The sequence below is a fragment of the Giraffa tippelskirchi genome, chromosome X (genome assembly GCF_054371585.1).
Source record: "Giraffa tippelskirchi isolate mGirTip1 chromosome X, T2T-mGirTip1v1.2.pri, whole genome shotgun sequence".
In the NCBI taxonomy this organism is placed as follows: Eukaryota; Metazoa; Chordata; class Mammalia; order Artiodactyla; family Giraffidae; genus Giraffa; species Giraffa tippelskirchi.
The window spans coordinates 153886945-153902572 of NC_137289.1; the positions used below are offsets into that span (position 1 = coordinate 153886945).

Consider the following 15628-nt stretch of genomic DNA (forward strand, 5'->3'; position numbering starts at 1 on the left):
GGATGAGCAAACAGTGGACGCTCTCACCCAGGCCCAGCCCCCGGCGCAGGTCCCTCCCAGGGGCCCCAGCCGGCCCCCCTCCTCCTTCACCAGCCTGTGGGGGGAGGGTTTGTGGTCCCCAGACAGCGGTGCCAAACCCTGTAACATCTCACCTGAGTCAAATGATCGGAGCTTCAGCTTCAGCATCAGTCCTTCCAATGGATATTTAGGGTTGATTTCCTTTAGGATGGATGAGTTTGATCTCCTTGCAGCCCAAGGGACTCTCAAGAGTCTTCTCCAACACCACAGTTCAAAAGCTGCCGGGAGCCAGCACACGAGATCCCACCCATGACAAGGTCATGAGGAGAAGACCTGATGAGCAAGGCAACTCAGGCCTCAGGGATTTCGATAAGCTGCCTCGGCGCTCACCTGAAAGATGGTATCTATCTTTCTGATGCTTGCTATAATAGACCACTCCCGGATTTCTGTGACTTAGGCAGAAGGCCTTCCCTGATCTTTTCCCAAACAGATCAATTTAAAACTTTAATCGACATGCCCCCCGAACGGTGGCACCCTATAAGATTATCCATGATAAAAAAGAGTATTTTAATCTAAACTCCCCTTGCTAGCATCTTAGTTTGCTTGACAAATGTGCCTGTGCCTTTGGAGCTAATGTGCATGACTGCTCCTCAACAATAAACAGCATTGAGAGCCTGAACGCATAAAAAGCCCCAATGGGCACAGAACCCTTCGAGGGGGAGAAAGCCTATTGGAAAACATAAGAAATATTACTCTATAAAATGTTATTCGGTCTATATTTGCTTGCTGTGTTTTTGCTCTTAACGTGCTGAGCCTGTATAATAAAAGTATAACAGTTAGAGACTTATAAAAATAAAGGGTTAGCCTTAATATAAAAATAATAAGACAATTGTTAATCTAGCTGGTGATTTTTGTTAAAGAGCTGACCTTTGTGCTACATTGTTTCAGTTTGCTGTACCATGACTTTATGGGACCACATTCTTTTCCGCTAAGCTCAAGGCAAAAGATAGATCACAAAAAACAGGTTTTACTTTAAACCTTTGAGTTAATGAATGCTTTCTTTGTCATAATCCACTGTGCCTGTAGTCTTTAAAAAACAAGTATTTTGGCTGATCAACCCTTATCAATAAAGAGTCATAAGATGTTAGCAGGCCTCTGGCCAGAAGATAATGTAAACATGAGACCTTTGTAAATAAGATATACAAAAAAATATCCTGGTTTCGATAAGGGTCAAAAACTGCTGACCCGTTGAGCTGATTTGGCATGACTCTACATTTTACATTTTCCTCTATGTACAACTCAAGATATAAAAGCTCCTTTTGAAAAATAAAGCTCAGACGCTGCCTCACACCTGCCGAGTCTTGCTGTGTCTTCTCTTCTCCGCGCCGACCCCGTCCATCCTGAGGGAACCCCTGGACCAGCTGGAGCAGGACTCCGGCAAAAAGCATCAGTTCTTTGGCGCTCAGTTTTCTTTATGGTGCAACTCTCACATCCATACATGACTACTGGGCAAAGCATAGCTTTAACAATAGAGACCTTTGCCAGCAAAGTGATGTCTCTGCTTTTTAATACGTTGTCTAGGTTTTTCATAGTTTTTCTTCCAAGGAGCAGTGCCTTTTAATTTCTAGATATGAGGAAATGCAAAGATTGGGATCATGAAATCAGCTCCTGAAAATATCTTAACTATCCACAGACCTGTTCCAGCAGTTTCCCTGGAGCCCAGAGCGCCTCACTCTAAACCCTGAGTTCCCACGGGGGTGTGGAGAGTCAGCAGCCACAGCAGCAGAGGGCTCAGTCTCCATGGAGGCACATGGCAAACGCCCTTGTTGTTCATGTGCTTACTCCCTCAGTCATGTCCGACTGTTTGCGACCCCGTGGATTGTATCCCACGCATGGGTGGACGGATGGTGGATGGATGGTGGGATGGTGGATGGTTGGATAAGTGGATAAACAGAATGGGGTCCATGCACACAGTGGAATATGACACAGCCATGAAAAGGAGTGAAGCTCTGACACAGGTTACAACGTGGATGGACCTTGAACACACGATGCTCAGAGAGAGAAGCAGACGCAGAAGGACTCACTGTCTTAGTCTGTTTGGGCTGCCAGAGCAAAATAGAAGGCTGGGCGCGTCAGCAACACAAATGCATTTCCTACAGTTGTGGAGGCCAGGAGGCTGAGATGAGGGTGTCAGGATGGGCAGGTTCTGGTGAAAATCCGTTCCTGGTGGGGGGCGGGGTCTCCACGGTGTCCTCAGGTGGAGGAGGGGCTGAGGGGGCTCCTTGGGGGTCTGTCATAGGAACCGGGATCCTGTTCATGGGGTCTCCACTCATGACCTCATCACTTACCACCCCCCCACCCCCGCCGGTCCCACCATCACCTAGGCGTTATGATTTCAACATGTGAATTTCAGGGGACACAAACATCCAGCCCAGAATGACCACAGACTGGATGATTCCATTCACAGGAAACGTGCAGGCAAACCCAGAGACAGAAAGGGGTGCCAGGCACTGGGGAGGGACGGGCAATGGGAAGCCACTGTTTACAGGCGGGACCCCATAAACCCTCACCTTCCAACGTTGCAGAATAAGACAGTTCTGACTCCGTGTTGGAACTGTTTCTTCGCCTTGCTGTCTGACGTGCTTTTGTTATTATAATCACACCTAATGGCCCCCCTCTGAGAATCCCACCCCTCTGCCAGGCTGATTAGCTACAGCGCCTTTGTTCAGAACCCTGTTCGCCTGTGGACTGCAGGAAGAAAGGAATTAACACATCGGCCTGCCCGAGGCTCGCTGTTCCAAGATATTTGCAAGATTAATGAGGGTCTTTTTAGTTGGTTTCCTCACGTCCCTCACATCTGATTCCTGAAAGAACCTGGCATCCAGACCCCGACGAGATGTTTATTTGGAGACATTCGTGGCCATCTTGCTGGTCATCTGCCGGGAGCCGCGTGAGGCATTACTGACCAAATGGAGGCACGGCCCCAACCCCCTCTCCGCACCCCGCAGGCACGGTCCCGGGATGAAGGAGTTAGGTCTTGTCATTCTGACCTGTCCTTTTCTTCCTCCGGTTGAGTTGGCTGGAAAGAATGTTAAGGTGCTTATTGTTCTTGCATGAGAAAGCACAAAGCCTTCTGCAGTTATGCCCAGGAAATAATCCATAAAGTTACATTTGTTCAAGGACCTTTACAAAGAATGTTCCAGGATGAGCACATAGGCCGCAGCTTAAGGCCATGGGAAAGATGGTTATTGAGACCTGCTTGTGAGGGATATGTTTACGGCAAAAGAAGTTCGCTGAGTTTAGGGTTTAGGAATAATTAAGAATAGTTAGAAGCTAAAAGTTTAAGGTATGTTGTAGTGTTGGCATATTTTACTATAGCTTATAGAGACTAGGAATTTTAGAGATACTAATAGCTAGAAGCCTTTTTAGGAGATAATGAGCTTAAGATACTAGGGGCTAGCAGGATTTAGAAAGATAAGAAACTGAGGAATGTGGTATGCAGCCCAGATATAAGCATGAGTTACAGTGTAATCACAAGGACACTTAAGAGGGAACTCTGAAGGACAACAATGATTTATGGAGACAGTAAATCTGGGTGAGGGGAACTGAAGATGTCAAACCTCTGACCTAATGCTTTTGTAAAAGTATAAAAGAAAACCTGACAAAAAATAATAAAAAAAGAAAAAAAAGAAAACCTGATGCTTAAAATAAACATGCAGTCCCGCATGCAGGCCGACTCCCTGGCTGCTGGAGCTGGACTCTGGCTGTCATCTGCTCTGAAGAGATGAGCGGTGTCGGCTGAGAATGATGTAGCCTCTGACTCAAGGTGAAGGACTGCATGTTTATTTTAAGCATCAGGTTTTCTTTTATACTTTTACAAAAGCATTAGGTCAGAGGTTTGACATCTTCAGTTCCCCTCACCCAGATTTACTGTCTCCATAAATCATTGTTGTCCTTCAGAGTTCACTCCTAAGTGTCCTTGTGATTACACTGTAACTCATGTTTGCCTCTGGGCTGCATACCACATTCCTCAGTTTATTTCTTATCTTTCTAAATCCTGCTAGCCCCTAGTATCTACGCCCATTATCTCCTAAAAAGGCTTCTAGCTATTAGTATCTCTAAAATTCCTAGTCTCTATAAGCTACAGTAAAATATGCCAACACAATATACCTTAAACTTTTAGCTTCTAACTATTCTTAATTATTCCTAAACCCTAAACTCAGCAAACTTCTTTTGCCATAAACATATCCCTCACAAGCAGATCTCAATAACCGTCTTTCCCATGGCCTCAAGCTGCGGCCTATGTGCTCATCCTGGAACATTCTTTGTAAAGGTCCTTGAACAAATGTAACTTTATGGATTATTTCCTGGGCATAACTGCAGAAGGCTTTGTGCTTTCTCATGCAAGAACAATAAGCACCTTAACATTCTTTCCAGCCAACTCAACCGGAGGAAGGAAGGGACAAGTCAGAAGCACAAGACCTAACTCCTTCATCCCGGGGCCGTGCCTGCGGCATGCGGAGAGGGGGTTGGGGCCGTGCCTCCATTTGGTCAGTAATGCCTCACGCGGCTCCGGACAACAGCCGTGTTCCTGGTCTCAACACCTTTCCTGCGGTGAGCACAGCGGGTTGGATTCCTGCCAGGCCACAACCGAAAGGGCCCTGACCGTCTGCCCTCAGCTGATCTTAATCTGCACCCTAATAGACTGTGCGCCAGCTGCAGAGAGAGGGAGCTTGTGGACACGCCCCTCCCAGGGCACGGGCTCACGTGGGCTGACCCCGCCCAGGGGAGGGGCCCGTCTGGGCAGAGCTCAGCACACAGCGGTCATCGCAGAGCACCCCCAGCCCGTTTCCTGACCAGAGCTGACCCTGAGCCCCTCAGAGCAGGACCTGGACTGACCGACAGCCGCTCCTGGAAGGTCAGTGACCCTGGGCCTTGCTCTGTGTGTCCTCCCAACACCAGGACTTGCACAGGCTTCCGCTGCGCCGGGCACTGTCTCCACCCCCACCCCCCCTTCCCGGACTCCTGGGCTCCTCTCACCAGGAGAAGGTCTGCTCGAAACTGCCTCCCACTTGAGTGCCAGATAAAATGATTAGAAAACCAGCCAGAGCTGTAGCCCCACGTCCATCCTGACCCTCAGGACTGCACTCCTGTTCTTTGCACTTGGCCGGTACAACAAGGCCCATTTTCTGCCACGATGAGCCCCTGATAGGTGAGGATTGGCTGACCCGGCCGGCCAGCCCTTCCCAGGTGTGCCGGGATTGAGGTCTTTATAAACAGCCCCTTCCAGGCAGTGGGGCTTCTCTTGCGGCTCAGTGGGTAAGGATGCCCTGCCTGCAATGTAGGTAGACGCGGGTTCCATCCCTGGGTCGGGAAGATCCCCTGGAGGAGGGCATGACAACCCACTCCAGTACTCGTGCCTGGAGAATCCCATGGACAGAGGAGCCTGGCGGGCTACGGTCCATGCAGTCGCAGAGTCTTGGCGGGACGCAGGCAACAGAGCTTTTGGAGTTGCTGTTACAAAAAGCGGCCACTAGGCAGCAGCATTTCTTCAGGGCTCAGATTTTTTTTCCCCCTCTTTCTGTGCATTCATTGTTATTTTCTATTGGAGTAGAGTTGATTTCTGAAACTGTGTTTGTTTCAGATGTACAGGAACTTGATTCAGTGATACTCAGACGTTTATCTCTTCTTTCTTTGGGTTCTTGTTCTATATAGGTGACAACAGTGTGTATTTCCCATGCTCTTCAATAAGTCCCTTTTGATCGTCTCTTCGATACATAGTAATGTGTATATTCCTAACATGTATGTGGGCTTCCTGGGTGGTGCTAGCAGTAAAGAGCCTGCCTGCCAATGCAGAAGGTGCGAGAGACGCGGCTTTGATCCCTGGGTCAGGAAGATCCCCTGGAGGAGGGAATGACAACCCACTCCAGTTTTCTTGCCTGGAAAACCCCCATGGACAGAGGAGCCTGGTGGGCTACAGTCCATGCTGTCTCAGAGTTGGACACGACTGAGCGACTAAGCACGCCCCAATATGTATATATTATTAGCAAACTCTTAATTTATCCCTTATCCTTAACATCTTTTTGATAATCGTAAGTTGGTTTTCTAAGTTTGTGAGTGTTTCTAACTGGCTGAGATACTTCATTTGCATTAGGTGGCTCAGATGGTAAAGCGTCTGCCTGCAATGTGGAAGACCCGGCTTCAACCCCTGGGTTGGGAAGATCCCCTGGAGAAGGACATGGCAACCCTCTCCAGTATTCCTGCCTGGAAAATCCCATGGAGCCTGGTAGGCTACAGTCCATGGGGTCGCAAAGTCGGACACGACTGAGCGACTTCACTTCACTCACTGGAGTATAATTCTCAATGATATCTCATGACGTTTGTCTTTCTCGCTCTGATCTGCGGTTAGTATGAAGATCAGTCTGTCCATTCATGATGCCGTTGGTGGCATTATAACAAACTGGGCTTCTGATTGCTAACTGTGTGTTAAGCTGCTTCGCCCTGTCTGACTCTTTGTGACCGCATGGACTGTGGCCCACCAGGCTCCTCTGTCCATGGGATTCTCCAGGCAAGAACACTGGAGCGGGTTGCTGTTTCCTCCTCCAGGGGATCATTCCGCCCCAAGGGACTTCTGATGGTCCTGTCTCTGATAGAGATGATGAGCATCTTGTCGTGTGCCTTATGGGAATCTCTAAGCCTTCTTGGAAGACATATCTGTTTCTATCTTGGGCCCTTTTATTTCTTGGGTTGCTTGTTTTGTTTTTTTGACATTGAGCTGCAAAACTCTTTCTATGTTTTGGACACAAATTCCTTGTGGGTATGTGCCGGAGTCCAGCTCCAGCAGCCAGGGAATCGGCCTGAAGGGATGAGCGGTGTTGGTGGAGAATGATGCAGCCTCTGACTCAAGGTACGGGACTGCATGTTTATTTCAAGCATCAGGTTTTCTTTTATACTTTGACAAAGGCATTAGGTCAGAGGTTTAACATCTTCAGTTCCCCCTCACCCAGATTTATTGTCTCCAGAAATCACTGTTGCCCTTCAAGCAGAGTTCCTGCTTTAGTGATTCTCTCCGAATCAGCTTTACTATCTATTATCTACTTTCTCTTAAGTATCCTATATTTAACTTGTGATTACATTGTAACTCATGCTTATATCTGGGCTGCATACCACATTCCTCAGTTTATTTCTTATCTTTCTAAATCCTGCTAGCCCCTAGTATCCTAAGCGCACTACCTCCTAAAAAGGCTCCTAGCTATTAGTATCTCTAAAATTCCTAATCTCTATACGCTGAAGTAAAATATGCTAACACTACAACATTTCTTAAACTTTTAGCTTCTAACTATTCTTAATTATTCCTAAACCCTAAACTCAGCAAACTTCTTTTGCCATAAACGTTTCCCTCACAAGCAGGTCTCAGATAACAATCCTTCCCATGGCCTCAAGCTGCGGCCTACGTGCTCATCCTGGAACATTCTTTGTAAAGACCCTTGAACAAATGTCAATGGTTAACTTTATGGATTATTTTCTGGGCACAGCTGCAGAAGGCTTTGTGCTTTCTCATGCTCCTCTCAAGGACAATAAGCACCTTAACATTCTTTCCAGCCAACTCAACCAAAGAAAGGAAAGAACAAGTCAGAATCACAAGACTTAACTTCTTCATCCTGGGACCATGCCTGTGGGATGAGGAGAGGGGGTTGGGGCCATGCCTCCATTTTGTCAGTAATGCCTGACGTGGCTCCGGACAAGAACCACTGCCCTGGGGCAGCACGGGCTTCATACCAGACAGGGGCTGGTGCTCTGAGGAAAACAGCGCAGGAAAAGTGCCTCGGATCAGCCTGAGCAGAGGGTGGGCTGTGGCACAGGATGGTGGGGCAGGGTCTCTGCAGAGATAACACCCCTGGGAAAGGATTCAGGCAGGGGAGCATCCAGTGCCGCAGCCCCAGGGCCGGGACGAGAGGCCATGCCGGTGGTCGCAGGAGGAAGCACAGAGGGCGAGGAAGGAGGCTGGACCGGACATGGAAGCCTCAGGGCCCGCGTCCACGTGCAGGCCCCAGGGCTCTTCCTGGGTGACACAGAACAACCGTGAGGCTTTCAGCTGCAAGCGGCACGTTCTCTGTTCTGTGACGATGCTTTGGTTCATTTTGGGGAAAAGACAGTAGCGGGGAGTCCCCTCAGAGGTCAGTTCATTGCCAGACATGAGGGGAGAGTGGGCTGGCTGAAGGTGCACGGGAGTGAGGGTGTGAGGAGTCTGGCTGGAGGTGTATTTTTAAACAGGAATTCCTAGTGCATGTTAAATGGACTAAGACTGAATGAAATAAATGAGGTATGAATACTGCTGAGGCTTGAGAAAGGACATGCCTTTATTTTCTGATTTATGGAAAACTCAGAGAGGAGCAATTTGTGAACCAGTTGGGGCAGCAGGAGCCAGAGACCTGTAGTCAGTGGGACCTGGGCCACTCGGTCTCGTCCAGTCTGAAACCCACTTCCTGCAGAGATCGGCGCAAAGGCCGCTCTTTGAACCAGGAGCCATAAATTCAGCTTTACTCACACCTGCTCTAACCACCCCTTGCACTCCCTCCCATATGCAGAGAGCTCCAGGCCAGGCGCCCCTAACTTAATAGACCCTTTCCCCTCACAGGGAGCCACTAAGGAAGATTCTACCTAAGTCATCAGGAGTCTTATCTCTCAGTAGGGTAAAATACCTGTGGCCACGGTGACATGACTTTTCAGATACACGCAGGGAAAGGTCCCTGCAGATCCACCTCTATCAGGAGAGACGCTGCCTCTGATGCTGCGGGAAGGTCCCTACTCTGGGTGATATATAGAAAAGGCCTTTGACACAAGCTTCCTAGATTTCTCTAGATGTAGAGAATAAGAATGGAATGGAAAAGTGGACTGTAAAGACACACTTGGTGGGACACAAATCGTGTGCTCTCAACACTAAGATGATTAGTGGCCAGGCCTTACCATGGCAAACCAGCTACCTGACCAAAAGCTTCCTCTTTCAGCAGCACCGAAGCCCAAGATCCACCCATGTGCCTCCTGCTCTCTGGCCTTCTCCAGTCAGAAATTCCTCAGCCAACACGTCCAATGCAATCACCCGTCTCAGACCCTCCTGAGACCATCTGAAAGAGACCACCTCCAAGCAGAGGATCCCTGCCCAGGCAATCAAAATCAGCAGCAGCGATTTTATTCTGATACACACAGCCCGAGTGACAAACCTGAGGGTCACGAGGCCAAGGACAGGCCCCAACCTTTGCTGAAAAGCATAAGGCTGAAGAGGATTTCAAGGGCCTCTTCCTACTCACCCAGAGGACAAATGGGGGGTTCTGGGGTGCATGAGAGAATGACAGAAGAGACCAGCACAAGCAAGGAACTGAATCCAGAGGACACAGGCAAATTATTCATGGAGGCAGGGGTCTCAAGGATTATAAGAGTCAGGTACGGAGAGTGTGGGCAAGGCTCCAAGGATAGGTCAAGTCTCATCACAAACCAGAGGACACACACAGGGGAGAAGCCCTATGTTTGCGAGGAATGTGGACGAAGCTTCAATCAGAAGTCCCATCTCATCACACACCAGAGGACACACACAGGGGAGAAGCCCTATGTTTGCAGGGAGTGTGGGCGAAGCTTCAGTGATAACTCAGTCCTCATCAGACACCAGAGGACACACACAGGGGAGAAGCCCTATGTTTGCAGGGAGTGTGGGCAAAGCTTCAGTCAGAAGTCCAATCTCCTCTCACACCAGAGGACACACACAGGGGAGAAGCCCTATGTGTGCGGGGAGTGTGGGCAAAGCTTCAGTGATAAGTCAAATCTCATCTCACACAAGAGGACACACACAGGGGAGAAGCCCTATGTTTGCGGGGAGTGTGGGCGAAGCTTCAGTCAGAAGTCAGCCCTCATCACACACCAGAGGACACACACAGGGGAGAAACCCTATGTTTGCGTGGAGTGTGGGCGAAGCTTCAGTCAGAAGGCCCATCTCATCAGACACCAGAGGACACACACACGGGAGAAGCCCTATGTTTGCAGGGAGTGTGACTGAGTCATGACCAGCAAACCACATCTTAGCCACAGGAGGATTACTGCAGCCACCCCATGCCTCAGCCCTAAGGGGGCCTCAGAGGACATCTATGACACGTTACTGTCCCCAAGAGTATGAGGAGAGACTTCCCAGGTGGTCTAGTGGCCAAGACTCCAATGCAGAGACCCATGTTCAATACCTGATTGGGGAACTAGCTCCCACATGCTGCAACTAAGACACAGCTCAGCCAAGTAAATAAATACATAAATAAATATTTTAAAGAAAGAGTGTGATAAGCACAGAATTAGTTGATTAAATAGCCCTTCCACTTTTATGACAGGAAAGGAGGTAGATAAACAGCAGAGGGTTTCTTAAGTGTTCCGGAGATGTTCATGCCAATTGCCTTTGTGGTTTTTTGTACTCCTCTTCTAATACATTTTGTCTCCAAACAAATCTGAAGCCCAGACTACACACTGACTCTCCCCTTATTACTGACAGCAGTGGGGTCCAGTGGGAGCTGAACCCCTGGGAAGGCATAATTCTGGAACCAACTCAGTTAGGTCATGGGACAGTCAGTTCCTGGGTCCAGGGAGAGGAATCTAGGGTTTCAGACAGATTCACCAGAGAAGAGAATTTCCTGGCCTCCTGGGAAGTGTGGCCTCTCCTCCTTATAGACCTTGACCCTCCTTTGGCCTCTCCTGGTTGCCCTCTGGTTTCCTCTGTCTTCTGTGGCCCCAAAGGTGAAGGCCTCGTGCACGTGTGTGTGTGTGTGCCTCGCTCAGCCTGGGCCATCTGGTCTTTGCCACTCCCTCAGGGTCATCACAGCATCTGGACTCCAGATTCAACCACAGGGGTCCAGTTCTCAGCCCTGCCCTCAGCATCTGTGCGACCTGGGGCAAGATGCTCAGCCTCTCTGTGTCTCTGTTCTCATCTGTGATACAGGGTGGAGGCACCAGCATTTTAGTCTGATGCATGAGCACAGGCAGAATCTGGCAGAGGCTGGCTGAGGGTGCAAGCCCCACCTTTGCTGTTCTTTGTGGACTTTTTAATCTTTTTTTATTTTTTAATAGAAAGGTACTTGCTTTACAGAATTTTGTTTTCTGCATGTCCTTCAGCCCCCACACCTTCCAGGTCTCCAGAGCTAGACGAGGAAGGGGCCGTTTAGGCACTCGGCTGCCCTGATGAGTGTGTGTGAGGTCAGGGGTGCTAAGGGAGGGCGCCCTCCCTTCCCACCATTGCCGTTCCTGCTGAGCTGGGCAGCCCCAGAGCCCCTCCACGGACAGGCAGTGCCGACAGTCGTCCGCCCTGCCGAGAACAGAGCCTGGAGCCGCGTGTGCAGGAAATCCCTGTCCGGCCCCCATCCCACCCCCACACGGAGGGTCCTCGAAGCCCACACAGCGGCTTCTCTATGCACGGGCCTCGTACCTGTGTCCACGTGCTCTGGTCAATGCTGTCACGACCTTGAAATTCTTAACTATGGAATAGCTCATCCTTACATGTCCCTTTTATGAGTGAAGTCTGATGGACCCCGGGGTGTGCTGTGAGCAGAGCAGATACGCACACACGGGTCCCAGGGGTGACCAGGCTGCACGAAGGGACAAGGTGGACACAAAGGCCCCCCGGTGAGTGAAGGTAGTGACCGCATCAGGAAGCCACGCTTGCTTTGACCCAGAACTGAGCTCCGACACAGAGTGGAGGCAATGGCGTGCTAAAGAGTCGACCACACCCTCCCCTCTGTGAATGACCTCTGCCCTGGCCTCATCCTTCCAGGATGGGTTCAGGAGGCTGAAGTTCGCCCGGTCACCAGAAGACACCAAGGGGAGAGTGGGCCGTGGGACGGGGGGCGGAGGGTGCAAACTCCAGGACTGGGGGCAATAGCCCTCAGTTCCCTTCCTGTGCCCGGCTTCTGAAGCGTCTCTACATGAACCATGTCAGTAATAACCACCCACTAGTATTTTCTCGTTTCTTTCATGCTTTCTTAAAGGAACACGTTTGTCTGTGGCTTGGTTTCCCTACAGGAAGGGAAGCCGTATAGACTCCCCATCTTCTGCGGCTTTAGGCAGGGGCCGCGGGAGGGAGAGTTAGGGGTAGTGCAGGCAGAGGGGCTTCAACTGAACTACGGTGGGGACCGAGCAACCTGCAGGGGCTTCTCACCTGCACCTCCCACCGGAGCTGGGCCTGGAATCCCCTGGGAGCCTGAGCAATTCAAAGCTTCTCCCTCCCCTCTGCTCCCCTCTCCTCCCCTCAAAAAGCTGGCTCCTGGGCCAGCCCACAACACCCCCAAATCCCCCATCACCCACAGCCCCTCACAGGCCCTCCCTCACAGAAGTGGGACGACCTGCATGGTGGCGGGGACGGTGTGTGACCCCAGAGCTTGGGGTCTCAGCTGACCTTGAGCAAGAGGGCTGGTGCTTTCCACAGCCTCCCAGCCCTCGGGAGCTGCCAGCAGCCACAAGCCACGACCTGAAGCGGGGGTGGGGTGGGGGTGTGAGCTGTCTGAAGTCCCATCCTGTCCCCACGACAGCGGCCAGGCCTCACCTGACACCGTGACTGCCCTGCACGGGGACAGGTCAGCAGCTGCCTCCGCCGCAGGCTCCACTCTGACTGCAGCAGCCCCGCCTGCGCGCCGCTCTGCTTGGCTGCCAGGACTCAGGGACCCTGGGTGAGTCGGTGAGGGCAGAGCTCCAGGGGTCAAGCCTGTCTTCAGCCACCAGATCTGCGCTGGTTGCCAGACTCATGAGCCCAACCAGTATCTGAAGCCTTTGGGAGAATGACACCACAGACGCTGACCTCAGAGCTCAGACTCTTGAAAAGTTACTAAACAGATTATTTTTAGTCTTTTTTTAAATGGGGATGTTGGCAGGAAGCGGGGAGGGGAATGGCTTCCTTGGTGGTGCAGTGGTTAAGAATTCACCTGCCAATGCAGGAGACACGGGTTCAATCCGTGATCTGGGAAGATCCCATCTGCCATGGAGCAACTAAACCCGGGCACAGCTACTGCAGCCCAAGTGCCTGGAGCCTGTGCTTCCCAACCAGAGCAGCCAGCACAGTGAGAAGCTCAGCACAGAAACGAGAGAGCAGCCCCCACTCCCTACAACCAGAGAGAAGCCCGCATGCAGCGAAGACCAGCACAGCCAAAAGTAAATAAATAATCTTTTTTAAGTAGGAGGTTGCAGCATTCCCTGCTGGTCCAGAGGCTAAGACTCTGAGCTCCCAACACAGGGGGGTGGCGTTCAATCCCTGGGCAGGGCACTGGATCCCACATACCGCAACTGAAGACCCTGCGTGCCACAACTAAGACCCAGCGCAGCCGATTAAATGAATATTCAAAAGTAGGAAGCTGTTCATCTGTCACCATAGAAAACTTCAACATTTTAGTGAAAGAAAAAAAATCTTATTTTGCAAGTTCTCGTGGTTGATTGCAAAAATTTTCTCATAATATGCAGCTGTTTAAGAAAAAAAAGAAATTTAGGAAAAAAGAAACTAAAACCCACCCATCAATGTGTAGGAAACATCAATCACTGCAGCCTCTGGCCACCACACACGGGAACACACGTGCATCTTTTTCTTCTATGAAAGCTTTCAGCCTCCACCCACCTTCCCACCGGCCTCTGCTCTGCTCACCAAGAAGCCTGCGCTTTGGCCTCGTGACCGGGGCTTTCTGTTGAACTCAGGGAGGCGGGAGAGCGGGGCTGTGAGGTTGGGGGCACCGTCTGGCCTGCAGTGCGGAGAGAAGCGTGAGTGCACCCCCTCTGGGTCCAGTAACTCCGGGGGCCCCAGGGGAGCCGTCCAGGAAGAAGCCTCTCAAACACGTTCCCTGCGGTTTCCACAGTTACAGCACGTCCCACGTCTCGGGGTTCAGCTGTGGGTTAACAAATCCTCTCTTGTTGCACATGAAACATGTTTCCACAGAGAATCTGCCCAGATCTTGGCCTCAGTTGGTTCTCTTGTTGGACGTGAAAAGTGCTTCCACAGAGAATCTGTCTGGATCTCGGCTTCGGTTGGTACAGATGTAACAGGCAGTACTTTCAGGGCTCAGGGAAGTTAGTTCTCAAGCTTCCTTTAGGGCTACAGCGCCTCCTCACCCCCACCCCTTCCACGGTCATGGATTCTTCTCTTCCAGAGGAAGGTGTTTGGCAACATCAGCCACAAAGACACATACTGAAGAGGAGAAAGGCCACGGCAGGCGAGGCCGGGTGATCCTGGGGCAGCAGAGGGGCCTTGGACACTCCATGCTGGGCCCCTGCCCCACCGGCTTCTCCTCCCTCTCGCTGGGCATGCAGCTTTCACCTCCTGGGTGCCTGCCAGCGAGGGGCTCCCAAGACACCAAGCTGGGGTTGGCGATGGGCGAGCTGGATGCCAGGGAACCTGAGACCCTGCCGCAGGTCAGTGCACTGTGGCCAAGGGCCGGCCTCACTGAACGGTCAGGCCCTGTGCATCCTGGACACCCTCTCCGGACCCCAGGTGGAGGCGCTGCCGGTGCCCACCTGGGTCTCAGGAGGAGGAAGAGAGACCGGGTTGTCCTTCCCACCTCCTGCCCAGAGAATGACAAAGGCCAGCTCCCGGAAGTCGGAGCAGGGTGGGCAGAGTGAGTCTTGGGTCTCACAGGGTCCCTGTGAAGAGGGCTTTACGCTGACTGGCTTCCTCTTGGCTGGTTCTCCTTCTGTGCTGTCTTCACATCAAATCTCACAAGGACGAGGCAGTCCTGGTGCCCAGACATCACTCGCCCAGGTGCTGACAGCCCTCCTTATTTATTACGGGCAGGGAGACAGGGTGGCTGGTGTGACGCTGCCCTGGACCAGAGAAGAGAGCCCCTAGGCTGTGTCTCTTCCGCCTCCTGAGACCCAGGTGGGCATGGGGGCAGAGCACACCCACCTGGGTCCGGAGAGGGTGTCCTGAATGGACGGGCCTCACTGTCCAGTGCGGCTTCAGGGTGGACGGGCGAGAGGGGCACTAACTCCCTTTTAAATATTTCAGACACCACTGAGCTCCTTTTGGTTTTTGGTTTCAGATCTTTTTGAGATGGTCCATTTTCAGAGTCTTTATTGAATTTGTTACAATATTGCTTCCATTTTATGTTCTGATTTTTTGACTGCAAGGCATGTGGGATTGTTACCAAGTCCAAGCTCGCTCTGCTTGCCTCACAACAGGCCAATAAATCAGAGGCGAGGTGATGAGGCAAGGCATACGACTCTACTTGGGAAGCCGGCAGACTGAGAAGATAGCAGACTAACATGTAAAAGAAACCATCTTGTCAGGGTCTGGATGCCAGTGTCTTTTATGGAACACAGAGCTGGGAGGTGAGGAAATAAAGTGAAAAGGCCATTACTCTGGCAAATATCTCCTGGAATGGCCAGCCTCGGGAGGAGACGTGTTACTTTCTCCCTGCTGTAGCCATCCAGAGGTGGTCAGGTCCTGAACAAAGGCAGAGGGGCAGGGTTTCCTGAGGCAGGCCATTATGTATGGACAGAATCCCTGTAGTAAACAAACCAACAGGAAGCAAAGGTTAAACCGAAACATTCAACATGGAGTCAGATTTTGTTCTTCCCTGTAGCAATTCCCCACTCTCAGCGTCCACTCCAC

At 51.1% G+C, this 15628-nt stretch overlaps 1 protein-coding gene across 2 annotated transcripts; it reads left to right on the forward strand.

Moving 5' to 3' along the window:
- Positions 1 to 4833: 4833 nt before the first annotated feature.
- Positions 4834 to 10498, forward strand: LOC145535812 (uncharacterized). 2 transcript variants are annotated; one of them, XM_081564143.1, is made up of 3 exons: positions 4834 to 4936; positions 6854 to 6925; positions 9027 to 10498. In XM_081564143.1, the coding sequence occupies exons 2-3, from the start codon at positions 6904 to 6906 to the stop codon at positions 10064 to 10066; spliced, it is 1062 nt and encodes a 353-aa protein (XP_081420269.1). In that variant the 5' UTR covers positions 4834 to 4936; positions 6854 to 6903; the 3' UTR covers positions 10067 to 10498. The 2 variants fall into 2 exon arrangements, with proteins under 2 accessions (XP_081420269.1, XP_081420271.1); XM_081564145.1 differs by lacking the exon at positions 4834 to 4936 and having other exon boundaries at positions 6807 to 6925; positions 9030 to 10498.
- Positions 10499 to 15628: the final 5130 nt, after the last annotated feature.